Below are 25,987 nucleotides of genomic sequence, written 5' to 3' on the forward strand. Positions count from 1 at the left end.
TGCAAGATCCAAGTCAACCACTGGCCTGGGAGATTTCGTCACGGAGCATCCCATTGCATTTCCATCAAGTACTGCATGTGCTGCCAGAATAATTGCCGAGATACTACCACCGTCTCTGATATCTCGTATCCTATACTCCAACTGTGAAGGAAAACCCATAGGCTGAAATATCCATCACCATAGATCTATCAACAATAAGGCTGAGGCACTTACAAAGTACGAGTACTTTGTAGATTCAGAACCAGTGTAGGCCCTTAGACCCCACCGCTGATCGTTTTGTGCTCCGTGGAGTTAACGAAGCGAAACAAGCCATCCACTATGCCCCTGGAACAAAGTGAGCTGCCTGAATCTGATACGCGTACGGATAGGGATAACCACGAGTCAGCCATTTTTCTCGGAACTTGTGTCCCTCCTGAGTTACCATGCCTTTAAACGCGGGTGTTCTGTATACCTCGCAAAGCTTTCTGGAAGGAGGCCGGATCATAAAAACCATCCGCATCCGCAATCGTAAGGATACCTATATTTAGCAGTCCATGGTAAAACTTTATCAGTGGCATGAATTCTGGCAGCCTGATTTTAGAGATCCAGTGGCCTTGAGCAATTTATTCTCACAGCCCTGGTGAGGAATATGGAATGAGCCCCAAGCACCACAGACGTCCGGCGCTGCGTTGCTTGAAAGTCATACTCAGTACTCGTAAGATCGTGAAGCCACATCTGCCTTACTTAATACCTGAGTCAAATAACACGAGTCCCCTAATCCACTTCGTACTTATCCGCTGCCGAAGTCCAGCGGTCCGTTCCCAAACAGGCTGCACCTGGCGGCTTCGATTCTACATCGGGTCTCTACCGCCATTGTGCGCTCATGCCACTCACATATGCCTCGAGGATAAAGAAGGTTTCTTCGCTATGTTGAGCCACATCTGACAACTCACATCACAGCTCGCAAGCAGGCTATTGTTACGTACCTATACATCTGCGAACACTGATCACCGACTTGTGCCCCATCACTTCGCTTTTTCTTTTTAGAGAAGCGATCTTCAGTCATGGCGGCGAACTACGAGGCGGTGCATCTCAAACACCCAATTCCTGATATTTCAGGCCCCTTCCAGATTACATCGCCTCCTGGCACGGATATATGGGATAAGCCTCCCTCCACACACTCTTTCAACGCTCCAATCATCTATCAAAAGGCCACTGTAGGCGTGCTGAAAACTGCAAAGGTCACCGTCTCCTCCCAGTGGAAAGACAGATACGACCAGGGAGGTTTAGTTCTTGTGGTCAAAACGCCCGACACCACTCGGTGGGTCAAGACTGGTATCGAATTTGAGTATGGAATCCCAAACATCAGCACTGTGGCCAAGGACCAGTGGTCAGACTGGAGTCTGCGTCCTTTACTGGCGGAATCAAGCAACAAGGCCACAATAGAATTGGAGGTCGTCGAAGATGGCAGTCTGTGGGTCTGGCTCGTCGGTGTAGATGGTAAGAAACATGCTTTGAGGGAAGTGACATGGTACGGCAATCTGGATAAGAGCGTTGAGATCTGGGTGGGAGTTTATGTCGCCAAGCCCGCACCCAATGGAGAGAAAGATGATTTGGTCGTCGATTTTGAGGGGCTCTCGGTTAAAACACAGTGAAGCTTTGGAATGGTCCAAAGAGGTCAATCAAGCCAGAGTCCGAGCATATTGCAATCAAAAGGATAGGATGGGGAGGGGCACGAGAAACCGACAAGCCGACCTACCCCTACGGAAACCAACAGGAAGCATTCCAGTTCTCGTTAATCGGCACGTTAAGGTGGTTACCAACTTACCACCTCGGTAGGTATCAAAGAAGAATTCAATATACAGCACCGTTCATTCCGACTGGGAAGTTCTTGAATTGTAGCGGGTGATTTACGTCATGCTAGTGATTGTGAGAAGTTACGTTTATTCTTAAGGCAGCAAGGCAGTAGCGACGATTGATGTGGAGTGCAAGTCTCGCACCTGCACTTTTTGACGCGTCCAAGCACGCGTAAAGTTGTCCCGCACCTCCACTAATAAGCCCTGCGATCACATACAGATTGACTGCGACCTGTCGTAGTACAGTTGCTTCACCAAAGCCTGCCGTCGAGTCGCCCTACCTTCTATAAACTCGATCAGATTCTTTGCGCCCCAGCTTGTAAACCCTTCCACTGTCGTCACGTCTTCCTTCGATCGCGCACACACACTCTCTTCAATCCATGAGATCATGCAGGCTCGCTAGTTAGCACCCTGGTACATCGACATGGCGCCTCGGTCACGAAACGCCGCCGCTTCTGCGGACGCTGCGCAGAAAGACCATCGATATGATATTCCCGGGCTAAGCTTCAACGATGGCCTTACATGGCGCGCAGGAAAACCTATAGCGGTCGCAGATCTTTTGAACCGACTTCAACAGTTGGGAAATGAATTGCGCAACTTCGACGATGATCAGGTGGATTCGCACAGCTTCAAAACTCTGGCACACGACTTGGCCAATGCCAACCTGCTAGGGCACAAAGACAAAGGTGTAAGAGCATGGACTGTGGCTTGCATTGTCGATGTCTTGAGACTTTGCGCTCCTAATGCGCCATTCATCGAGGGTCAACTCAAGGTGAGCAAGGGTGCTTCCAACTCTCTCGATATTCGCATACTGAAACAGTCGTACAGGACATCTTCACTGTCATCATCACTTCGATCCTCCCAGCGCTGGCTGATCCTACAAATGCCTACAATACGCAGCACGTCTACATTCTACATTCGCTCGCAGAGTCGCAAAGTATTTTGCTCGTTACAGACATACCCAATCACGAGAACCTCATCGTATCTCTCTTCACCACTGCTTTTGATATCGTGTCGGGCTCTGGTAGCAGTGCTACTGGACTTGAAATTTCCAAGAGCGTGGAATACCACCTGAAGAATTTGCTCGCTTCTGTGGTGGATGAAGTGAGCCTCCCTCAGGATGTCACGGATATCATAATCTCCCAATTCATGCGAGTCGATGCTCGCCCCGGAGCCAAACAGAGCACCAAGTCCAAAAAGCGAGAAACCCAAGACAGCAAGCAAGACACTTTACTGCTCAAAGAATATCCTCCAGCTTACAACATGGCCAAGTCACTGTGTACAACGTGTCCGGACAAGATGACTGCTCATGTTACACAGTATTTCGGGACGGTCATTGTCGATGCTACCTCCACTATCTCTTCAAATGATGCCGGGAAAGCATCACACCGAAGGATCTCAGACCTGGAGGGCTCCGATGATGAGCTAGAGGGATTGGCGGATTTGCGCAAAGCCCATCGTCTGCTTCGAGAATTGTGGCGCGCATGCCCGGATGTGTTGATCAATGTCATCCCCCAGATCGAGGCAGAATTCTCTGCAGACTCTCCTACACTACGCCAATTAGCTACAGAAACAATCGGTGATATGACTGCCGGTATTGGCATTGCTGGACTTGCTCCAACTTCACCGCTAGATCCGGCTGCCTATCCACTACCTTCAATCGAGCAACCTGAGCCAGTCGTGCAGGCAGCTAACCCTTTACTAACACCAGCATCACCAAAACCATTCGCTGCTGTTCACGCTTCTGCATATCAAGTATTTTACGGCCGGCGACAAGATAAGATACCAGCGGTTCGCAGCGCTTGGGCAATTGCTGCGTCCAAAATACTCCTTACTTCTGCTGGTGGCATCGGACTGAGTGATAATGAGCTACAAGACTTGCTGTCCGGCTTCGCGCTTGCCCTTCGTGATCATGAAGAACAAGTCCGGCTCACGGCTGTCAGGTCTTTGCATGGCTTCAACTATCATGCGCTTATCAACGTCTTGGGCGCGGATGGAGGCCTCTCAAAACCAAACACTATCTTCTCGACCCTGGCTGAGCGAGTAATAGACAGAAAACAAATCGTGAGAGAAGAGGCAATCAATATTCTAGCTCAGATTTGGGGAGTCGCCTCGCGTGACGTCCAAAACGGCGTAGAAGCGGTAAGGTCGACAGTAGGGGATTTTCCAAACCGATTACTTTGCGCATATTACACGAACGACAAACAGATCCATGCATTGATTGATAAAGCCCTATACGAGAGTCTCTTGCCATTGTCATTTCCACCAATCAAGGCCCAGGTATCAAAATCCGAAAGTCAGAAACAAAAATCAAGAGACAAAGAGAGCAATTCACAAGAAGAGGCCGCATCTGATCCTGATGCCATTAGAGCGTATCGCGTACTTACCCTGGTCCAGGGTCTAGATGCGAAATCTCGACCTATATTCTTCCACCTACAAAATTTGCAAGCACAGATAAGCAAAGCGGTACTTGGATTTTTGCAAAAATGCGAAGAATACAACGGTGGAGTTGTTGACGAAGGGGTTTCTGAAACAACAATCAAAAGTCAACTGACTCGCCAAATTGAACATCTCTCTCGTCCTTTTCCAGATCCTGGAGATGTTACGACCGATCTTTGGCGATTCGCGAAGCAACACAACCGTCGATGGTATCAGTTAATCAGGTTTGCTAGTGGCCCGGAAAACGATTATCGAACCGTCACCAAGGCGATTAAGGAGCTTCAGAAACGTATTCGTGAAAGTTCCCCTAATTTGCATTCATTATTGGATACGGTCATGCCACTCGTATACAAGTGCAGCCTGGTCATCTTCAACAGAAGCCATGTTCCAAAGATCATGGACATCTCTCGAAGTGATGAAGGTGGATTATCAGATGTCGCACATGAAGTTCTTCGAGAAATCTCTGCGCGGAACCCAGAAGTTCTCAAATATCATATTCAAGCACTTTGCAAAGAGCTCGAAGAGGAAGCCCCAACTCAGACGAAAGCCGAGGAGACTGGGGCTGCTAACACACTGAAGGCATGTGCCGCATTCGCCAGAAAATATCCTGGAGATGTTCCCAAAGAGCGCAAATTTCTGAATGCTTTGACGAATTTCGCCCTCTACTCTCAATCTCCGCGAGCTGCGAAACATGCTGTCTCAATCCTTCTCCATGTAGCGGACAAAAAGGAAATGTACGCAAAGGACATTCTTTCCAAAGCATTGAAGGATTGTACACCAGGTTCTGATCAGTTCTTGGGCCGATTAGCGACCATCTCCCAGATTTGTCTGCTAGCACCGGGCATTGCGACTCTCGAGGCTGAAGCTATCAATAAACTTGCTGTCACCGACATTCTACTGGAATCTCGCTCCCGCAGCACTAAAGGAGATTCGAACTCATGGGACGAGGTTCCTGATTCGGAAACGATCTCGAAAGCTCTTGCTTTGAAGATTCTTGTGAACCTAGTCCGCTCTCAAGATGAGAAGGCAGAAGACAATCAATTCCAGCAATTCACAACTGAAGCCTACAAATACTTGACAAGATTGGTGAAAGATGATGGGGAAATTACCGCCTCAAGAGATACACCAGCAGCTCAAAGAAATTTCCTGCGCTTAACGGCTGCTCGGTTCATATTGAAGCTCTGTACTCACAAAAAGAAGTGTGAAGAATTAGTCAGTGCTTCAATGTTCAACTCGATGGCTATGATTTTAATCAATCCCCCGAATGCTGTGCGGACGGGCTTTGTCAATCAGCTCAAGAAGTATCTTGGACACGGCCGCTTAGCACATCGATGGTTCACAACATTGTTCTTATTGGCATTTGAACCAGACAGTGATTTGAAACTATCCACCATGGCCTGGCTGAAGTCACGCGTGCAGTATTTTGCAAAGCAACAACTACAGGCCAAGAATGGCGATAAGAAGCCTGTTCAAAACGTCATGGAATCGATTCTTTCGCGCCTCCTGAGTTTGTTGGCTCATCATCCAGATTATCCGAGTCAGGATGCTGAAGACTTTGATGGAGAGTTGCTGGATTTCTCCAAATACATTATCTTCTATCTTGTGACCGTTGCAACTGAAGACAACTTGTCACTGATCTTCCATGTTGGTCAACGAGTCAAAGGTGCAAGGGATGGCATTTCTGGGACGGAGGATGCCAGTGTGCGTTTGTACGTCCTCAGTGATCTGGCACAAACTGTCATTCGAAACTATGCAGACCTCATTCCAGCTCACGCTAAAGGAATCAATCTCCTGCAAACCTGGCCTGGTCAAGTGACCCTTCCTCGAACACTCTTCAAAGCCTTGCCCAGTCATGAAGTTGCGCAAGAAATTGCTGAGAAGAATTATCTACCTGAAGACGTTGCCAGTGGGCTTGAGAAGTTGGTCAAATCATATGTCAAGCAGTTGAAGAATCCAAAACAACCATTGAAGAAGCCAGCAACTAACGACAAAAAGCGCAAGAGCGAAGTATACGACTTAGACAGTGAAGCCGAGGAGAAGCCTAAACAAATCAAAAAACCAAAGAGGGCGACCTTGGCCATCAGAAAAACTCCGAAACCTAAGCGTCAAAATCTGGAAGTTTCCAGCCCAGTAGAGGCATCTCGGAAAAGCTCACGCGTGTCAAATGCCATCAAGTATACGGAGGCGGATAGTGATGATGACGATGCTGAGATGGAGGAAAATGACAAGGCACCCAAGAGTCCCACTTCCCAAAGGAAGAGAAAGGCTGCGGAGACAGACGAAGAGGAAGAGGGCAACGATGAGTCAGATGAGCATCCCGCAGATGACATACTAAGTGAGCAAGACGTACAGTCCGAGCCAGGTGTCCAAGCGGATGAAGTTGAGGCGGACGCTGAAGCCGAAGGGACTGTGCCAGAAAAGTCTGAAATCGAAGAAGATGAGGAGGCGGAGGTAGACCCATCACCTCCACCAACGAAAAAAGCGAGCAAAGGTGTATTAAGAAGCACGAATGGCCGAGCAGCTCAGAAGAAAAAGCCCACGCCACCAGCGAAGAAGAGCGCGCCCGCGAAGAACAAGACGCCGGAACGGAGCACGCGGTCCACGAGACAGATTCGAGGCTTGAAGGCATGATGGGACACAGCTTGATATGATATCCGCTTCTCTGGAAAAACTTTACGCGGGAGCTTAACGGAATGATTCACAGGGAGCACTCATTAACTCTGACTTGCGGCGGGAGATACTCTTTTATGAAAGTTACCCAGATCTGAATAGCATGGAGCCTGTAATCAGCTGATTAGGTAATGAACGTGAGCGTTCAATTTCTGACTCGAGTGCTGCAAATAGCTAGCCCTTTCGATGAAATAAATGGTCAAGCATATTGATTTGTCTGTTCAGGCAATGCATACATAGGTACAATACGTATACTCAGCTCGACCTTCCTCGCCGGAAAGACTCCAGCTGCGTAGATCAAATCCCACCACGGTGGCAATACACATTTGTCATACTTATGCTCGAGTTAGGTATTGAAATTTGTACCAATATCTAGCGACGAAGAACTTTTTATATACTTCAGACATTAGAGAAAGACATGATCAATGGCTGGCAGGTGTGTACATGTGTGCGCCGAGTGCTGGCCTCCTCAGTGACACTTTTGAAAATCTTCAGAAGGTTTAATTCCTCACTTCTATTCTATGTTTTCGTTGGCGAGCGCTGGATAGATTTATATTGTTTGACAGACATTAGGGCTGTCGAATGATTCCCATCGATTTGGCAAGTCGACGAACAGGTCTAGACTAGACTCTTGAGTTACTCCTCCAATCCCATGCCACATATCAAAAGAGACGCTACACAAAGGTCCAACATATGATAGCGCCACAACACGTCCGTACAGACAGCAGTGATATCTTCGGACTAGAATGATCCCAGCTCACACCTCAAAGACATCCTCGCCGACCCTCTCCCTGACTATGCGGACCCACTTGCGCACCTCGGCCTCGACAGCCTCGTCATCGTCCTCGAGACTCTCGTTGACGTAGACCATGGTCTCGCCACTGCCGCCCACACCCTCCGTCGCGGTACCGACGACGACGTTGTTGACCCATTCGTCGCCGACCTCTTCGTCCTCCGTCAGCGCGATCTGTAGGCGAATAGCCGCGAGACGCACGGCGGCCGAGTCGTTGTGGCGCAGCTGGCAGAGTTGGTGATTCAGTGCGTGGTGGTGCGCCGGCGTGTCGATCGTGGCGGTCGCCAGCGCAATCAGCGTGCTTGGTACCGATGCTTCGATTATCTTGCGCAGGGATTTGCTTTTTGTTTTTGTGCTGAGGAGTGTTAGTTGGGAGACGAGATTGGTGCATAATGGCGTGAAGTGCGAGGGGGAGGTGAAGAAGCCATCGGCATCGTGGGCGAGGGTTGTCGAGAGGAGTGTAAGTGTTGATGAATAGAGTGGTATTGTGTTGTGAGAAGTTGAGGTTTCAGTGATCGAGTTTAACGTTTCCAACAGTACTTGGTTCGCTGGCTCGAGGATGTATGAAGTGTAGCTTGTGACAATACTCTTGAGGGCGTTAAAGAAATGAGTGAGGAGGTTGAATAAACTGGTGGTACGGGCCAGTTTTGAAGCTGAGTTGGAGTGATAATCTTCCACCTCTGATAGATCTACCCCTTTTATCGCCCAGTCGATCCAACTCTCAAAAACGGGCCGGAAGGTTGTGTCATTGAGTTTGTAGATGAAGGAAATGACAAGGGTATGTAGTCTTGATTCGACAGTGAGGATATCCTCATCTGTAAGATGTCTTTTGTCTTCTTCGGTGTTGTTTGGACTTTCAGCGACCTGTGCGAGACGACGGAGATCCAATATTCGTAGAACTAACGTCGATATCAAATCCGAAGATTTCACAACTGAGGACTTCGAGGACCGTTCTATAGTTTGGTGTATGAAAATAAGTAGCTCGGAGATGGCATCGGCATCCATGACTGAGCTAGAAATTACCTCTTGAAGCGCCAGTAGGAGGCCATTTGTCACGATATCAAGATCCAACTTGTGTGCAATCAGAGATAGAGTCTCTTTTCTTGACTCGGTACATGAAACATCCAATTTTGCCCTAGCAGACTCGTACGAGAACCTGATGATCTCGACAACATGCTCGTCCGATATCATGAATGGCACATGTGAGACGAATGCCGACAGCAATGCAAAAGCTGCACTGTGTAACTCTGTGTTGCGGCTACTGCCTCCAGTACTGGTTCTCAGGATATCGAGCACTTTGGACATGGAAGGTGGAATGATCGGAATGGCTGTCTCTTTCAAAACCTCCATCATCGAAGCTAGGCAAAGGACGGCCATCACTTGAGTTCTGGCATCATTAGAACTGATGCCATGGTCTCCTTGCACAAGAACATTGGCCACTTCGAGGATTGAGTCTGGGTTCTTACGACCATAGACGTCCACTATCCTGTCGAGACATACAATCGCTGCGTGTCGATAATTTTCGTTGCCCGAGGTCTTTATGATCGTCATCAGTGTGGGAAGGAATCCAGTCGCTTCAGAGTTTGTCTTTGAATCTTTGGCCGCATTGTGTTGAAGCTGACTGGCTAGTACTCTAAGAGCTAGCACTTGAAGTTCTTGATCACCAGATTGTTCGAGTTCTTGAAGAAGCCCGGGCACAGTGTTCAAAAATTCTGCCAAAGAAGGTAGCTCGAGCAGAGCACTCAGACAGTTCCTTGTAGGCGATACAAGTTCTGGGTGGTCAGCTTTCTGGTCCTGCATAAGTGCTAAAACCTGTCGAATGCAAGCCTTGTATTCTTCTTGGAATTGCTCAGACATGGTCTTCCCGAATTTGCTGAGTCGCCGTGCCTGTGCTTTCAGACTTGTTGATTTGAGCAGATTGGCAGCAGTTGCAAACAAGATCTGCGCAATAGACCCCCTTTCTGTTTTGGATTTGGCTGCCACATTCAGCAAAGACTCAGCATTGTGCGGTTTAGCGGCGAACAAATCCTGCGATAAATCCATGATTTTTCTATAGGTAAGAAGCTGGGTGGGAGCTGCGGAACCACCCATGAGAGTAGCGAAGAACTCTGGCAAATCATTATATGGCTGATGGGAAGTCGCAAGTAACGAAATGACAGCAAATGCAAAGTCATCCACACCCAGTCGGGCCAGCAATCGATGGTAGAATGCGACACGTCTGTGATGAGGCACATGGCTGTAAGCAGTTACAAAACTGGAGAGCAAGCTTGAGGTTGCGCTGATCAAGTTCTTTGCATCTTGCTTCTGCAATGTTCTTACTAATGGAGGAATGATTTGATCGATTGCTTGGTTGGTGACGTAGACTGAACGTTCATCCTCCTGCGAAAAGAGGCTATTACCCATGAAAGTGAAGATGGGCATGATATTGTGCAAGATCCGATCGGGCGCCACAGAAGCCAATGATGCGGCAAGTAGCAGTGCCGTTGTCTGAACCTGGGGACTGTCGGACGATCGAACGCACTCGATGACCAGATCAGCACGAATACTAGACAAGTCGATCACTGACTTCCGTGTAGTGAGAGCTTGATTGACAATGGCCAAGATGCTGCTGAGGCAGAGGGTAAGGAGATATGGTGACTCTGAAGTAGTCTTCTCTTTGAGACGCCTCAGCGTGAGAAGAAGATCAAAAAGATAAGGGAGTAACTCAGGATGAGTTTCTGGCTTGGAACTGTCCACAATCTCCAGGGCAAAAGTCAACCTCGAAACTGCCGGGTCGAAATCGAGCACAAGGTCTTTCGACATACTTTCTCTGCTGTGACTCGTTCTAATCCTCTTTTTGGGTGGTCCTTCTGGTTGCATCTGCGTCAAACCAACAAGAGCGTGCTCAAGAATTGTGGCTAGCACAGGAGTTTTCAGAGAGCTAGATTGTAAGACTTTGCGACTGCCTCTTGCAAGGAGGGTATCCTTGGTGAAGGACATTTCAAAAAGTCGAGTCGTAGCCGCAACCTGAGCACTAGAGCGCATATCTGGCCAGATCGCCCCGACACGATCGAAGAAGGCATCTACAAGGGCAGGTCGAATGTGCGTGTGCTTATCATCAAGCATCACGAGAAAACGTTCTACTGCTTCTGCATCTTGCGCATTGACCAATCGAACCAGAGTCTGATCGACTTTGGATACCGAGAGGCCTTCCGAGTTGACAATTTCTGTGGCTTCAGCTTCCGAATAGGCAGCCCATGCGTTGAGAATTGGTGAAAGGACCTTACTGGTGGCAGTATTTCCCACCTTCTGGACGCCATCAAGTAACTCCACGGTGGATATTCGGATCTTCCACAACGGGCATGCAACTGCATACGTGGTCAGAAGGTCGAATAAGTTGTGTCGTAACTGCTTTTTGAGTTCTATATTGACATTGATCCCGTTAGAAACCGAAGGTGGAGTACTGTCAAGTGCAATGTGCAGAATTCTGCTGACGTGCATGGAATCGAGGATGCACTCTTCCAGAGCAGGGACGTATGCTTGCTGAATAATTTTTGCGAGATTTCTGGAAGGTACTCGCTTAGTTTTGGGAAGTGCCATCGCATCGTGAACTTCCGCATCTTCACTGCGTTCAGATGACCCTTCCAGATGATCCTCACCAAGGTGTTGCTGTAGGGTTGCCATGACTGTCGCAGTAGCTCGCCTAACGATATGTGCAGAATCTGAGAGCAAAACGGTCAGATGGGGAAGGAGAAACTGACACGTCGCGTGAGAATAGCTCTCAACTCGCTTTATGATGCTGGATATTGCAATAGCACGATCTGATGCATCAGAAGCGCTTGAGGCAAGTCTAAGAACAAAGCTCTCATAAAGATGATGAAATTGAGTCTCCTCATTTTCCCAGAGAGGGAGTTCTTCGAATAATTTCAAATGAGCAGTGCTTCTGCTACAGGTTCTGAAAGCCTGAGCAAATTGTGCATAGTGAGAACTTCTCGGCTCAAAGAAGGATTCTTCACCTGGTTGCGTTGGAAGATCACCTAAGACGGTGTTTATCTTAGTCTGTGACTTTTCGGGAAGATGATCCGATTCAAGCTCCATAGTATCTGCATCCAAAAGCATGGGCTGAACGGGAGCTTTTACAATCTCTCCCATAATGCCCTCGACCTCTAATAGAGATTTTCCAGCCAGTGAAGCGGCTTGAGAAAAGCATTCTGAAAGATTCGGCATGGTGTTCAACGTCTGTAACATCTCGATCAATCTTACTCGAACATTGGATGCTAATTCTTCAGATGCATCAGCCTGCTGTACCTGATGAAGCAACAAGGCAATCAATTTGCTGATCGCACTCGGGTTCAAAATCTGAGGTGATAATTTTAGTAGAGAACTTGTGAATGAGATTTTCGCTTCATTGGCTCTCTTCTTGAGGGCCAGTAGTGAAGAAGCTAGCAAAGCCTCGAGCAGATCGTGCACAGGAACTTGGGAGTGTAATTGGAAAAGTTTCACATCAAGATCCTTTGTTTTCATCGCAGCCTGAAGAACTTGTTTCGAAACTCGCTGAATCGACCTCTGTGGAATGATGATGGCTAGACATGTGAGAGCAGAGTGGGACTCCTCTTCGGAAGTATTGAGAAACGGAGCCACGGCACCCATGAGAGAATCAATTACGGAATCTTCCAGGTCTGCGCTGTTGGCCAAAACAATAGCGATAGTGAAACAGGTGATCGTCAACTCGCGACAGTCTTGAATCTCGAAGCCATCGATCAAAAGAGGAAGAACTTTCAGTAAGATATCTTCCTGTCGCTGCTTCTGAACTTCTCTTCGGCCACTCTTGGCTTGATTTAATCGTCCTGTAATTGCCTCGACGGTCATGCTACCCCAAAATCGAAGAAGTAAAGTGTGTCCTGCTCCTTCTTGACATGCGCGAATAACATATCCGTTGAAATTTGAGAAAAATGCTTCGTTGTGAGTGGCGTTGTATACAATGGCATGCCGTGGCACACTGGCGGTGATCTTGTGATATGGACCCAAGAACTTCCACTCATTTGTAATTTTGTCTGCGGGAATAATACTCAAGACATTCCGGAATACTGGACTTTCGTGATAAGGAAGAAATGTCGAGAGCAAGGGCCCAGTGTTGTAGAAGTGTACCCGAAATCGCCTCACAAGCCATTCCACGGCTTTGACTCCAGGGCGGAGGAGAAGTTTGCCGCCAATAAGAGCCAGACATTTTTCTATTACCACACCGAGAGCCTCGTTCTGTTTTCTGCTGAGTTGGTCTCGATCTTGGGCTTTTGCGTATGGGCTGAAGAGGTTCTGGTTGAATTCTTCCAGTCTCGAATCCAAAAGACACAGCTCTTGAAATCCCTCAACGCAGATTTGGTAGATAGTGTCCCAGTCTTGCTTGACAGCAACTGACTTCTCGAATATCAGGGACTCGCCATGGGCATCGCGCCGTGCTCGAAGATCTAGTGTATTGGTCGAATTCTGAGCGATGGAGCGCAGCTGCGCAGCGAAGGTTGTCGCCATTGAGGCCTTTGCGACTGTCGGAGCGAAACGTTTATTGCGACATTTGATAGACCACTGTGCGGGCTGTAAAAATTACCGAGTTGCCCTGGTTTCGTAGCCGCGTAGGAGGTTATGTTGCTGTGAAGATTCGCTGTTGAGAAAATCTATGGGCCATTGACCGCCGGTATGACCGCAGTTGATGAACAAAAAAAAGTTGGAGTCAAAATTTGGTGCGGAGAATCGGAGATAATCCGCGGCCGTGCCAAGAATGGCCAGCCTCGTAGGAGGCCTCAGCCTTGTGAGGCAATACGAGGAGGGGCAGATGTCATTCATGTGCCTAAGAATCACTTCACATATCTCACATACTTCAGGTATGTGACGGATCAATCCATGACCAGTACCAGGCAGATGACTCGTACTCTCTTGCCATTGGCTTCAGCAGTTGTCGACTGCTTCTATGCACTCGGCAACACTCAGCTACATAGCATGGCCTCAACCTTTGCGAAGTGTCGGATCCAGCGGAGACAGTCTCGGGCACGGCATATAGACTATATCACATTGTCGCTGATATCTAGACGGACACGTAAACCCCGCTCAACCATGCTGTGGTATAGTTGTTTCAACTCAGCGTCACCGAGCAAGGAACCCAGCAAGCTCTCTTTGAAAGCCATCATGTAGATCTCTTTCGTCCAAGGACAAGCGTGTATGGCAGCGTGGAAAGCCTCTTTCACATTATTCGCCGCTTTCTTTGCCTTTCCTGCGGCCTTCCCAGACACACCATAGCTCATTTGAGCCACTGAAAGCTCCCATAAAATGTATGCTTTCCAGAGATTGACACAATAAATGCCATTTGAACCCGGTGCTGTAGCTCGTTGAAAGGCAGCTCGAATGCTATGATTAGTGCTACCTGAATAAGACGGGCGCGCTAGCTCGATGGATAGATTCAGGCAGATTGGGGCGACGCTGAGATCCTCGAAGTCAAAGTTCTTCTGAACATGCCCATTCATATTCAATTCCCGTAGTCGATCCAAGACCCCAGCTTGTTGACCAAGTAGATGCTGTTTCCATCGTAACAGGAAATTGTTGGGGAACAGATTGACCGAGTTTCCAATAACGGCCATCATTTGCTTGGGCTTGAATGGCCTGCCGAAAGTCGTGGCGTGGGCGTGTAGAAATTCAGCAAGGCGTTCGTGGATCATCTCCACAACGTCTTCTTTCCACTCCGGAGAAATTCTTTCAATCGATGCCAATTGATTAGTGTAGACTTCCAGGGCCTTGTCCAATCCACAGCCGTCATTCAAATATTTGTAGAAAGCCAGTAAGTCAGTCAGCGCTACAAGATCATTGACCCCTTCATTGGTGATGCAAGATTCAAGCTTCAACGAGATAAACCTCTCTGCTTTTATCCGGGCTGTAATTGTTGAGCCTGGCTCTGCATTTCGTACGTCAAGCAGAGATACCTGGCCCCTTGGCATCGCCGTCAGTAATGATCTGGCTCTTTGGAAAAGCTTCTGGACCATATAGCTCCACGCCCAGTCACGCCACATAGGGAAAATGGCATTATCTTCCACGTCTTGGAAGGATGCCTGCATCGATAATGAAGTTGTCCAAATCCTCTCTGCCGATTCCAAGTTGCCTAACTGACATTCTACTAAAGCAAAGGCGTTGTACAGTCGCAAACTCTCAGGCTGCGACTTTAAGAACGCCTTTGCTTGCTTCCGGGTCGACTTTGGATTCGTCTTGGCCTCAATACTTAAAATGTATTGCATTAATATGTCCTTGGAAGTCAATCCATGGGCAAACATCGTGAGCTGAAGTAGCAAGCGATGGATGAACTCGGGGTAAATGCCAATCGGGGAGTCCGCTGTCGCAACTAGGCCTACGTAAGGACTTATCTTCGACACGTGCGGCTCGAGAACGCCTGACTGGGTATTCGATGGTACGACTTCATCGGCCATGAGTAAAGGTGACAATCGAGAGGATTTGGAACTAGGGAAGTGGTTGAAAAGAAATGAATCTGTTTGCCATTTCCCTGTTTCGGGCAGCGAGGAGACTGGATCGAGACCACAGAACAATAGAAATGCATCCAAGAGTAATTGGGCGCCTGTTCCTGTCGTGGACAAGAATAAATATTCCTGAATGTCAGAGAACAGTACAACTCGATAGGGGTCCATGTCATCTGTCTCGTCCAGCGATCTTGCAGGTAGGCCGGAGTCGCGTAATAATCTGGTTTCAATATGCGCCCAGGTATTTAAATCCATGTCATGTTTAACCTCTGGCTTCTGGTCAGCCTTTTGCACAACCTCAGTCTTGCTGCCCGACCCCCAACCATTCGCCCCTTCGTCGCCAAGTCGAGAATGCTCACTGTCCCAGAAATCTTCGTATAGCGACAAAAGCTGATCTGGGGAATGGTCGGGTGGGCTACAGAAATTGAGCTCAAGGAGAGCTTGCCAGAGACCAATTGCAAGCTCGGTCATATCAAGCTGCCAAAGATATGATGACAGCCGTAATATGATATAGATGCAATGTGCATCCCTCACTCTACCAGCGTCGATAGCCTGCGCGACTTGTAAAGAGCGCTTGTAAGCCTTCATACATTCCTCGAAACTATGGTCCAGGACGCTTGTCTGTTTGAAGTTCAAAAATGACTTCCACAGCTCCACAGAATTGTTGCTTTTAAGGACTGTCTCCCATTGAGAATGTTGCGTTTGAGAATCCCATACATTCTTGCCTTCATGCATTAAGCCGAGAGTCAAAACTGTCCTTGCGTTCTGCTCTTTGACATGATGCAAGGCCTTTTCGTAAAGGCTTATCTTGAGGTCAGCTACACTTCGAGACGTGGCCGAACCTAGCAGCTCAATATTCGCTTCATTCTCAAAAGAGGTCTCTTGATGGTTGATCAAGTCGAGCCACGCCTGTGCATTCTCAGGGCGTTCTTTTGTGCCTTTCAAAAGCTGTAGATGTCTTCGATGAATCGGATCATTTTTGAAGGCGTCAAAAACATCAGCTTGTATCGGTTTCGCCATTGATTTAGGGTTTGAATCGTCAGATTCTCCTCCTTCAGAGGATGAGTCTCGCAATGTATTCAGCGTTCGACTCCGTCTTCTTTCTCGTACATGCTGGAAGGGTATATAATCCTTTTCGGCATCATGCCAGCTAACCGACGAGTCTGGAAGTATGATCCTTTGCTCATTCTCCGTGGGTCTAGATGCCAGCAAAGACTGTTTTCGAGATCTTCGGACGGTATCAAGATCAAGATCTGCAACATACTTCCGGCCATTCGAGTCTGAAGAGATTCGATACTTTTGAGAGAGGCCAAGGACAGAACCATGTCCTGCTGAATAATATTGTGGTACGGCGTAACGATCAGGAGCACCATATTCGAGATTTCGACGGTCGCCTTTACGGTCAACCACAAATCTCAGAGACTTGGTATCGTCTCCGTCTAACGTTTTTGAAGAGTTCGAGCCTTTGCTCTCAGTTTCTTCACGTGTGCGTGAGGCTGGAGAGTGGTGAGGAATCTTGAGATCTCGCTGGGCCCGCTCATGTCCAGGTGGTGGCATATTAACTCATCTAGAAGACCTACCTGAGTCAGAGTGAGTCCATACTAATAAGGTCATCGATATTGAGCGGAATCTGGCTGTCTTCAGCCTCGTTCCAATCATCAACGTGAAAGGAGGGAATGTAAAGATGTTGAAACTCAGAAGAGACGAACATGAATGCCAAGGAGTGAGTCTATGAGCTACTAGTCCCTGTTTTGACTAGCGCTCTGTATTAGATCCTTACTTCACATGTTCAATCACTTGTTGTTGACTTGAGAAGACAAGACCAAAGATGGTTACATATTGAGGGGAACGGCCACCTATCTACCTTCGACTGTGCTAGATGTCGTGGTATGACTCACCACCATGACCGGTTCGCTCTGAAGCGGCCCGGAGCTCCCAACAATTCGCTTGGCAATCACGTCCTTTGACACGATGGCGACCTGCTACGGATTACATACCTAGACGGTGCAGAGACTTAGCAAAGGTTCTCACTAACGCGGATGCTGAAAGCTATCAACTCCCAGTACCGTCACTATCCGGGAGCGGCCTTTCAGCTTCACGCGTCAGGACATCAAAAAAGGCAGTATCGAACCCTTGAAACACCCAGTCATCCATGCTGGCAGCTGCATCCGGGAACATCTGGTCCTGTTGCATGAACAGGTCTTCTGACATGTACTGGGCAATTAATGTCGTGTGCTCTTCAGTTGATGTTGCGTTGATCGAGTCCATAGCAACATTTAGCGAGCCATCATCACCATAGCTACCATCGGCAGTGTTAAGAGCCTCTCTCCCTGGGCTATTGTCTTGGACGATCTGAAGACAGCCGATTCTAACATCTTCATCAGCACCTTGATCTTGTGCTGTTTTGAGAGACGCTATGGTCGTTACGCCTCCCCGAGCAATTCTGATGGCACCAACATACGGCACCATGATCGTCAACACATAGTCTTCATCTTCACAACTGCCACTCGGACATAGTGTTTTGTTTGAGGGATGACTATGCCCCTGTGCAGTCTGGGCTTCAGCTGCTAATAAATGCTTGAGCAGAGTGGCGCACTTTGCGGCAAGAAGATCCTCGTGCACCTCAGACATAGATTGCATGCATTCAAGAGCACGCAATACGACTGCCCTGTCTGCCAGTCGTTGATGTGCAAGCAAGTTGTCCACCTTGTCACTACCATGACTTACGATATGCGCCAGCATCAGTGTAAGCCCTGCAACCAGCGCCATAAAGTCGCCCAGACGATAGTATGGTGTATTCTGATTGAAAGTGCGGACCGCAATCTCTCGAGTCAAAATCTCACGACTAGCATTGACGCAAGCAATTCTGGAGTACAAATTCTGTGAAACATGGCTCGGGCACACCATGTAAGGTAAATGAAGCTGAACCACCAGAGTATAATAGCACATGTGGTCCCAACAACGCCGAATTTCCCAGAATGCTTCGTCGGAATCTTTTTCTAGGCCTTCTAGTGCCAATGGTCGCCAGAAATCGGAAGGCATCTGTTCAGTCATGTTGATGAGCTTGCGGTCGGCTTCTTGTGTCAACTCAAGAGCCTCGTGTGCTACGTTGATCTCATTTCGATGCAAGATTTTGGCTGTAACATCCACGACGAGTGTTGGCATGTCACCATTACGCGAAGGAATTCCCATTATGGCCCGAGGTACGATATCTGCCGCGGCAGTGCTTGTAGGCAATCCCAACAGGAGTGACAGGAGACGCTCCAAGAAAACGATGCACGCCCACATGGCTTCAGGGTCTAGATCAGTCTCGTCATTGATGACTTTGAACCGATGTTGACTAGGCCGATGCAAGCCCATTAGTTGTGCGGCCATGGCAGCACGGCGCATGGTAATCCAAGCTCGTCGAACATTACCACTATCAACATGGTAGAAAGCCTCCAAAATGATGGTTTCCAACCCCTCTAGTATGCCTAGGAGTTCGTCATTTGTGGTGACCATCTTGATTGCTGACTCTGCAAGTTTTTCCATGATGACGTGGTGATGCTCGGTTAGACCAGGTATTACCTCGCTTGACGAGAGATACTGCAATGCTGCAGCCATCAATAACATTTGCCTGGCTAATGGAATAGGATGCCCTCTGGGATCTAGATTGTCTGTGAAAGAGATTTGCTCATTGGGCTTCCCGTGCCGCATTGAGGTGGCGGGCTTATACTTGAACTGGTAACACATCGTGGAGACTCCGAGGACTTTATCGAGGAGGATCTGGACGTCTTTCTGACAAGGTAGAGCATGCAGAAGTACCTCAGTAATCCTCGTGTATTTATTCGATCCTGCAGTTGAGACGTGGGAGAATGCCGGTGTTCGCGACGATGCTGGCGATGCGCAAGAGCCTTCCGACTTCTCTACCCGTCCGCCATGCCTACCTATCGTGGTGATTCCCTGGATCTTGCCGCTGTCAGTGAAAGAATGCGTAACCAGGACTTCCGACTAACCTGTGTGGGGCAGTCTAGGTTCAATGCTGGTGTTGAGAGCTCGCAAAAGGTCAGCGATGAGGGTGCGCTAACAAGAACATTCTGCAAGTCTTGCAGACGTTTCTTATTGGTATGAGCAAGAGGCTGGTGGTCGGAACCATGGATGCCATGATCAGACTGCTTGCTTTCCAGTGATGTATCGGGACTATCAGGAATTTCTTGTCCCACGCATACTTTGCCTCGACGACGACATATAATACAAGTGGCATCATCTGGCAGTGCAAAGATGCATTTGACCTTTCTCCGTCTGCATTCCCAGCAACTGTGTGTGCCTTTACGGACTTTCCTCCGCTTTCCTACTTGGTGGTCCGAGCTCGCCAGCATCGTCAGTTTCTCAAGTCTCCCTCCCGATCTATGACTGTGCTAAAATTTCAGGTTTCTTCTCCCGGTGCATATACATCTGGATTGTCAAATCTCCGAGTTGTCGCATGGGATCTTCAGCAGGCATTGGAATCATGAATTCTGACTGAGAATCTGTTGGCTCACTCCAGCACGCCTGATACTAGGCGGGTGGCGCTGACCAATCATTTCTGAAGCAATTCGGCCGAATCTACCTCTATCTCAAGCTTCGTCCGAGTTCTTGCCTGTTTCCTTAACAACCTTTGGCATACGACATTAACCTCGGTCACCTCAACAGTGTCTTCAAGGACTGTGGTAAGATATTGAAGCATTCTGTTGGAGGGGCCATCACTCTGCCTCGAAGCGCTCCCTCCGCTCGAGCATGATCACTAGCTCGACTAACTGATTTGTCCGGGCTCTAGACGACCGCACCTCTTGTTCTTTCTGATATCAGGCCATCAGAAGACACAACACACATCCTCTCCGACTTTGATATTGGATTTGCAGTGCTCAGTTATAAAGATGTCTCCAATAGATTCCAATGAACGCTGCATCGGAAGTCGAGATGGGAAGCCCCAAGCAATCCCCAGAATGTACTCGGACGAGCAACTACTCAGAAATCCCGAGCCTTATGGCAATCCAGTGGAGTAATGCTCCATGACTCGGATATATAAATTAATGAAGTGCTCCCAGCGGCACCTGCTGCTTCGTCCGATGCCTAGAAATATTTATTGCCAGAAATCATCATATTGAAACTCTTGGACCGTTCAATTCTTTCATAAAGTCAACGCCCTGACAGCTCAGGGCACTGACCTTATTCAACATCCTAGGACGAATCTTACTCCCCAACGATCGATTACGATGTCAGATACCACAGAGCCAAAAGATGAAGCACCAGAAGCTGGGAACAATGATGTGCAGGATCTTGCTACCGACTATCCAGATGGCGCTAGACTTGCTGCTATTCTCCTCTCACTCATACTTAGTACCTTTCTAATCGCGCTTGATAATGTGAGTTGCATACCTCATAGAATAACTAATGCTAATCAAGTCTGTTGCCAGACAATTCTCAGTACAGCCATTCCCAAGATTACGGATGAGTTTCAAGACCTGAACAAGGTATCGTGGTATGGGGCTGTATATTTCATGACGTTTGGTGGTAGTAAGTGCTCCAACTGCGATGGTGCTACAGGTCGGGATACTGATCGTCACCGCAGAGTCCCACAGCATGGCCATTGCGGATTATCGAAACCTTGGTCTAGCATAATTTGCTGGTGTAAGACTGACACTTTTAGGGTTTCAATCAACATGGGGGAAAGTGTACAAATACTTTACGATAAAGCTCTGGTTCCTCGTCGCAATTGTCATATTCGAGGTCGGCAGTCTCGTCTGTGCAGTGGCTAAAAACCCCACTACTCTGATAGTCGGGAGAGCAATTGCGGGCCTAGGCGCAGCTGGTACCATGGTTGGAGTGTTCACCATCATTGGATTCGCTGCAACTCCAGAAAAGCGTCCGCAGCTTGTGGGCTTTACAGGGGCCACTTATGGTATTGCTGCTGTTCTGGGGCCCCTTCTCGGTGGAGCTTTCACTGCCAAAGTATCATGGCGATGGGTAAGGTCCGAGCCACTGCTATAACTCTTCTCACTGACTTGTCTCCAGTGCTTTTACATCAATCTACCTGTAGGAGGAGTGGCCGCTGCCATTATTCTTTTCACGTTCCAGAATCCCAAACACGTGAAGCCAGCGGAAGCCTCTTGGATCGAGAAATTTCTCCAGATGGATCCTGTTGGTGCAGTCCTTGTGATGGGCCTGATAATACAGTACCTCCTGGCACTGCAGTATGGTGGCCAAACTCATCCATGGGACAGCAGTGTTGTTATTGGGTTGCTGGTCGGCTTCGTTGTCAGCTTTGCATCCTTCATAGTTTGGGAAATCTACCAGAAGGAACGTGCAATGATCGTTGCGCGACTTGTGAGTCTTCTCCTAGCTATCTATACATTTCATGGTCGACTAACTGCAGGGATCGATAGTTCACGAAGAGCTATGTCCTGGTAGGCTGCATCTACATGTTCTTTTTTGGTGGCGCGTACTTCGTCGTACTCTACTACCTTCCCATATACTTCCAAAGTGTTTTCAATGACAGTCCCATCGGTTCTGGGGTCAAAACTCTTGCGTTAATTGTCCCTCTGACTTTCGCCATCATCCTACAAGGCGGTTTGCTATCCAAAATCGGCATCGTACCATTATTCTGGATCGCTGGAGGCACCCTAGGAACGATCGGCAGTGGACTTTTCTACACCATGGACATAGACACTACTACTGGCAAATGGGTTGGCTATCAGATCATCGTTGGCTTCGCTTGTGGCGGTGCATTTCAAGTTGCCTTAGCAAATGCTCAAGTCCATGCTACTCCTGAGGACATGTCACAGGTGGCAGCTATCGTCCAATGTATGTTTCCACCCACTTTTATATGATCGGGATGTATGTTCTAACAGGCTGGACAGTCTTTATGACGATTGGGGGTTCCTTTTTCCTCTCAGCAGCGCAATCGGCCTTCAACAATCAACTGATACAGAAACTCAGTGCCACTCTTCCCGAGATCGACCCTGTCGCGGTTCTGGGAATTGGTGCCACTCAGATTCGTGAAGCTTTTACGATGGCTCAAGTACCCCTTGTCATTGATGCATACATGGTCGGGTTGAAGGCCGTCTTTGCAATCACCATTGCTACCTTTGGGGTTTCAACGATTGTTGGATTCTTCGGTAGTTGGAGAAAGCTGCACACCGATGAGCTGAAGACGACTGTCAGTGGCGGAGCGTGAACAACGGAACTTGGTAAACCAGCTCGCAAGGCTTTCACTAGCAAGAAGAGACACGAGGTTCAGGCGACGACGGTCAATTGTGTGGGTGGAATAGTTGTAGAGTTGTGATATCTGCTAAGACGGGAACCCGGCTACACTAGGTCATGTTTTATGTAGACACTTATTTCTATAGGTTAGATCTAGACTGTGATTGAAGGATTTTCTACCCTGATACTCTTCCTGGTGGTGAGAATGGTGTGGAATGAATCGTGGTCAAAGTTCTGGGCCACCATCGACGTGTTCTTGAACAGGAAGGTGCTGCTCCGCGCTGGTTTATCCGCCCCGTTTCTCGAGCTGCCAAGAATTTCAATCCTCCTTTGCTCCGAGGCACAAACTTCTCGATCGAAAACTCATAAAGTCTGTGTGGATCAAGTCGAGCTTTCAAATTGAAATACACGCGAGCTCTAAAGATTCTCTTCGCTGACCTGAGCATGTATCATTATTCACCGAAGAGAGAAACATCTATCGAAAGTCATCAAACTCGCTTAAGGATCGTGACGACGGACCAACCACCCGGGGCTGGTCTCCGTACCCCCATATCTTCCCTGGATCGTCGGTTATCGGCAAGCCACTGGCAGCATCTCTCGCTAAACTTCTTTACGTCACGCCTGGCCAAACACCCCTGGAGGCGCCCGAAGCTTGCCCTTTCTGACTGGACTAAAATTGCCCAACTCAAGATTTATCCGACCCTGCATCGTTCATCTTGCGTCTCCCCTCAAACTCCAATCTCGGGGCGTCGCCCTCGCTGTTTCGTCTCACGGTACTTGCCATTAGTCTCGTGCAACTCCTACACCCTCCAATTACGAGCACCTACTATCTTATCACCTCTCATCGCCTCGAGTCGTGGACTCGTGAAAATCGATGGATACCCCTCCAGCCGTCAAAAGGCCATCTCCCTCCGCCGAAGAAAATGGCCCGCCTTCGAAAAAGGCAAAGAATCTCCCCGAAGTGCCCGCCCACTACAGCGATGCCGTGCGAAAGAAGCTGGCGGCAACCTCCCGTACGGGACAAGCCTGCGACAGATGTAAGGAAAGGAAGATGAAATGTGATGCAGATCCCATAGCCTGCCAGCCATGTCGGCAGAAGAATCTCCGGTGCTACACGACAGATCGCGTCACGGGTCAAGCACGAGAAAGAGGCGAATCGAACCGGACGGACAATGAGTTGCTTTACTTACGAGAGCAACTGGCCGAATATCAGCACAGATACGGGCCGCTGCAGCGGCTGGACAGCCAGCGCGTCATCTCTGCGACACCAACAACCTCATTGCCTGCACCTGCTACCACTGTTCAGAGTCTCTACTCAATCCCAGATTCGCGGTACGTTGGCTGGCCTGCGCCTGGCCATGCCGAACCACTATACTCAGGACCTGTCAAGGGAACCATTGTGGACGTCATGGACGGTACCATCGACATTGCAGATTGGCCGTGTGAAATGATGCAAGATGGAAACAAGGATGAGGCCGGTATATTCAACTTGTCCAAGACTTCCATCATCAACACCATAGCGGGATACCAGAAGATCGAGGACCCTAGATTACCCTCCAAAGAAGATGGCTTGAAAGACGCCAATCATTTCCTCGTCATCATGTCTCAATACATACCAATCGTGCATCGACCCAGCTTTCTCGAACTTGTGAACAGGTTCTACGATCAGCCTGCATCGCTACGGTCAGCTGAAAGGGCTCAAGTGGTCATGGTGTTCGCCATCATTGCTCACCAGACTGCTGTGAGAAATCATCAACATTCAGCAGAGAAGTTCGAAGATGCACATCGTTACCTCCACTATGCTCTGGGATTCTATCGTGAACTCTTTCACGATCCTTCGATAGCCTCGATGCAAACCATGGCATTCATGATCATCCACTTCAGAAATCTACCCAAACCTGGCATTTCCTGGACCTATAGCCACAAAGTACTGGTACGGGCGATCGATCTAGAGTATCACCGTGATCCTGATAAGATCAAATTGCCGCCTGGTGAAGATGATCCGCTTTCGAAGGAACTCCGCAAACGCATTTTCCACTCCATGCTGGGTGTCTGCGTAACTACGGGGTGTAGGGTAGGGTTGCCCGCACCATGGCAATTTCAACACATTGACTTGCCATTACCCAAGGCGATCAAGGAGTCGGAAATCTCCAAACAGGGTATCGTTTCCGAGTTGTCTGGACTCTGCGATTTTTGGCCCTGCCTACACCTTGCAAAGCTCTTACCATTGTTGACGGAGCTACATAACAACATTCATGCTGTCCGCAGACCATCATCAGATTACATGAAGACGGTGGAGGCACTGAACTCCAAAATCATTGCTTGGCGACAGGATTGGGATGAATGCATCAAATTGGAGCCCAAACATGTGAACCTGATAGTTGCTACCCTACTAATTGAAACGTGGGCCGCCGAATATCAGTTGAACCTTCATCACCCAGCTTGCTGCTCTAGTGAGGATCCCGAAGTTCAAGAGAGAAATCTCGAAATGTGTCAAAAGTCTGCCCGAAGACTTCTGCAGGCTTTTCATACACTCTCGGGCAAATACAAAGGTGTCGACTTCACTTGGCATTCGACTTCAGCATATGCTACAGGCTTTGGGATTACCCTCTACTACTATAGACGACGATTAGGACGAGTTAGTGTCGAGCAGTTTGAGACTATGCGTAATGAGCTGAAAGGATGGATATCACTAATGGCTTATGCTGATCTTGTGTTGAGTAAGTCTCCATTGGCTATGGCAATCTGATTTAGGACCCACTAATCTTCGTGAATAGGAACTGGGAACCACTTGCAAAGGCTGTTTCAGCCTCGTGTGCAAGCCCTTGAGTATGAGTATAAGAGACTGATGACGGACAATTCGATCAAATCTCCTAGGGGACAAGGTCTTTTCACTCCCGTCAACGGAAACTTTCCAGTCCAGCTCAAACAGGAGACTCAATCCCCGATGGCATCGTCAAATTCTGAACCGCACCCAAAGAGCCTTCCTCAACCAATCTTCATGCATTCACAGAACCCCATGCATAATCAATTGCCACCACAATCGCCGCTGAACCATGCAAGCCAGCCACCACTAAATGGGACATCAGGACCACATCAGGGTTCTTCTACATGGCCACCACCGCCGTTTTCACCATTCCTACCTCAGCCAAATGGTGTCAACCAAGCATCATCTCAACCGCACCACACCCCCTCTTCACCTCTCTACCCGCTCTCCTTCAACCACATTCACTCGCCAGTCTCAGCATCATTGCCAGTCCACTCGCAATCACACTCGATACCAACATCACTTGCCTCCTTGCTTAATGAACCTGGAGCGGGTATGTATGTCAGTTATCCAACACCACCTCTTACGCAAAGTGGAATTGGTGGGGGTGATCCAACGATGACTTTCAGTCCCACCCATTATTTTGATGGCCATGGTTCGATCGGCTGGCCGCTGATCACCATGCCTCCAGGGCAACAGTCTTGAGGCTATGTTGCACCTGTTGATCTAGCTTCCTGAGTAGCCTACGATCATCTACCATATTTTTGTCTTC

General features: G+C 48.5%; 7 protein-coding genes across 7 annotated transcripts; 4 read left to right on the plus strand and 3 right to left on the minus strand.

Annotated features, from left to right (window-relative positions):
* Positions 1 to 1,043: 1,043 nt before the first annotated feature.
* LTR84_001961 (uncharacterized protein) lies at positions 1,044 to 1,634 on the plus strand (the record flags this gene model as incomplete). The annotated part of the gene is made up of 1 exon (XM_064845579.1): positions 1,044 to 1,634. One exon carries the CDS (start codon positions 1,044 to 1,046, stop codon positions 1,632 to 1,634), a length of 591 nt encoding a protein of 196 aa, XP_064707124.1.
* A 625-nt stretch (positions 1,635 to 2,259) lies between these two features.
* On the plus strand, positions 2,260 to 6,905 carry LTR84_001962 (uncharacterized protein; the record flags this gene model as incomplete). The annotated part of the gene is made up of 2 exons (XM_064845580.1): positions 2,260 to 2,607; positions 2,664 to 6,905. 2 exons carry the CDS (start codon positions 2,260 to 2,262, stop codon positions 6,903 to 6,905), a joined length of 4,590 nt encoding a protein of 1,529 aa, XP_064707125.1.
* Positions 6,906 to 7,701: 796 nt separating this feature from the next.
* LTR84_001963 (uncharacterized protein) lies at positions 7,702 to 13,242 on the minus strand (the record flags this gene model as incomplete). Its single annotated transcript, XM_064845581.1, has 1 exon — positions 7,702 to 13,242. The coding sequence occupies one exon, from the start codon at positions 13,240 to 13,242 to the stop codon at positions 7,702 to 7,704; it is 5,541 nt and encodes a 1,846-aa protein (XP_064707126.1).
* Positions 13,243 to 13,769: 527 nt separating this feature from the next.
* On the minus strand, positions 13,770 to 16,784 carry LTR84_001964 (uncharacterized protein; the record flags this gene model as incomplete). The annotated part of the gene is made up of 1 exon (XM_064845582.1): positions 13,770 to 16,784. One exon carries the CDS (start codon positions 16,782 to 16,784, stop codon positions 13,770 to 13,772), a length of 3,015 nt encoding a protein of 1,004 aa, XP_064707127.1.
* Positions 16,785 to 17,279: 495 nt separating this feature from the next.
* Positions 17,280 to 18,758, minus strand: LTR84_001965 (uncharacterized protein; the record flags this gene model as incomplete). The annotated part of the gene is made up of 1 exon (XM_064845583.1): positions 17,280 to 18,758. The coding sequence occupies one exon, from the start codon at positions 18,756 to 18,758 to the stop codon at positions 17,280 to 17,282; it is 1,479 nt and encodes a 492-aa protein (XP_064707128.1).
* A 1,703-nt stretch (positions 18,759 to 20,461) lies between these two features.
* Positions 20,462 to 22,422, plus strand: LTR84_001966 (uncharacterized protein; the record flags this gene model as incomplete). Its single annotated transcript, XM_064845584.1, has 7 exons — positions 20,462 to 20,611; positions 20,663 to 20,762; positions 20,818 to 20,856; positions 20,896 to 21,212; positions 21,261 to 21,572; positions 21,632 to 22,049; positions 22,106 to 22,422. 7 exons carry the CDS (start codon positions 20,462 to 20,464, stop codon positions 22,420 to 22,422), a joined length of 1,653 nt encoding a protein of 550 aa, XP_064707129.1.
* A 900-nt stretch (positions 22,423 to 23,322) lies between these two features.
* On the plus strand, positions 23,323 to 25,920 carry LTR84_001967 (uncharacterized protein; the record flags this gene model as incomplete). The annotated part of the gene is made up of 2 exons (XM_064845585.1): positions 23,323 to 25,168; positions 25,226 to 25,920. The coding sequence occupies 2 exons, from the start codon at positions 23,323 to 23,325 to the stop codon at positions 25,918 to 25,920; spliced, it is 2,541 nt and encodes an 846-aa protein (XP_064707130.1).
* Positions 25,921 to 25,987: the final 67 nt, after the last annotated feature.

This window comes from Exophiala bonariae (genome assembly GCF_035927105.1).
Source record: "Exophiala bonariae strain CCFEE 5792 chromosome Unknown scaffold_11, whole genome shotgun sequence".
Classification (NCBI taxonomy): Eukaryota; Fungi; Ascomycota; class Eurotiomycetes; order Chaetothyriales; family Herpotrichiellaceae; genus Exophiala; species Exophiala bonariae.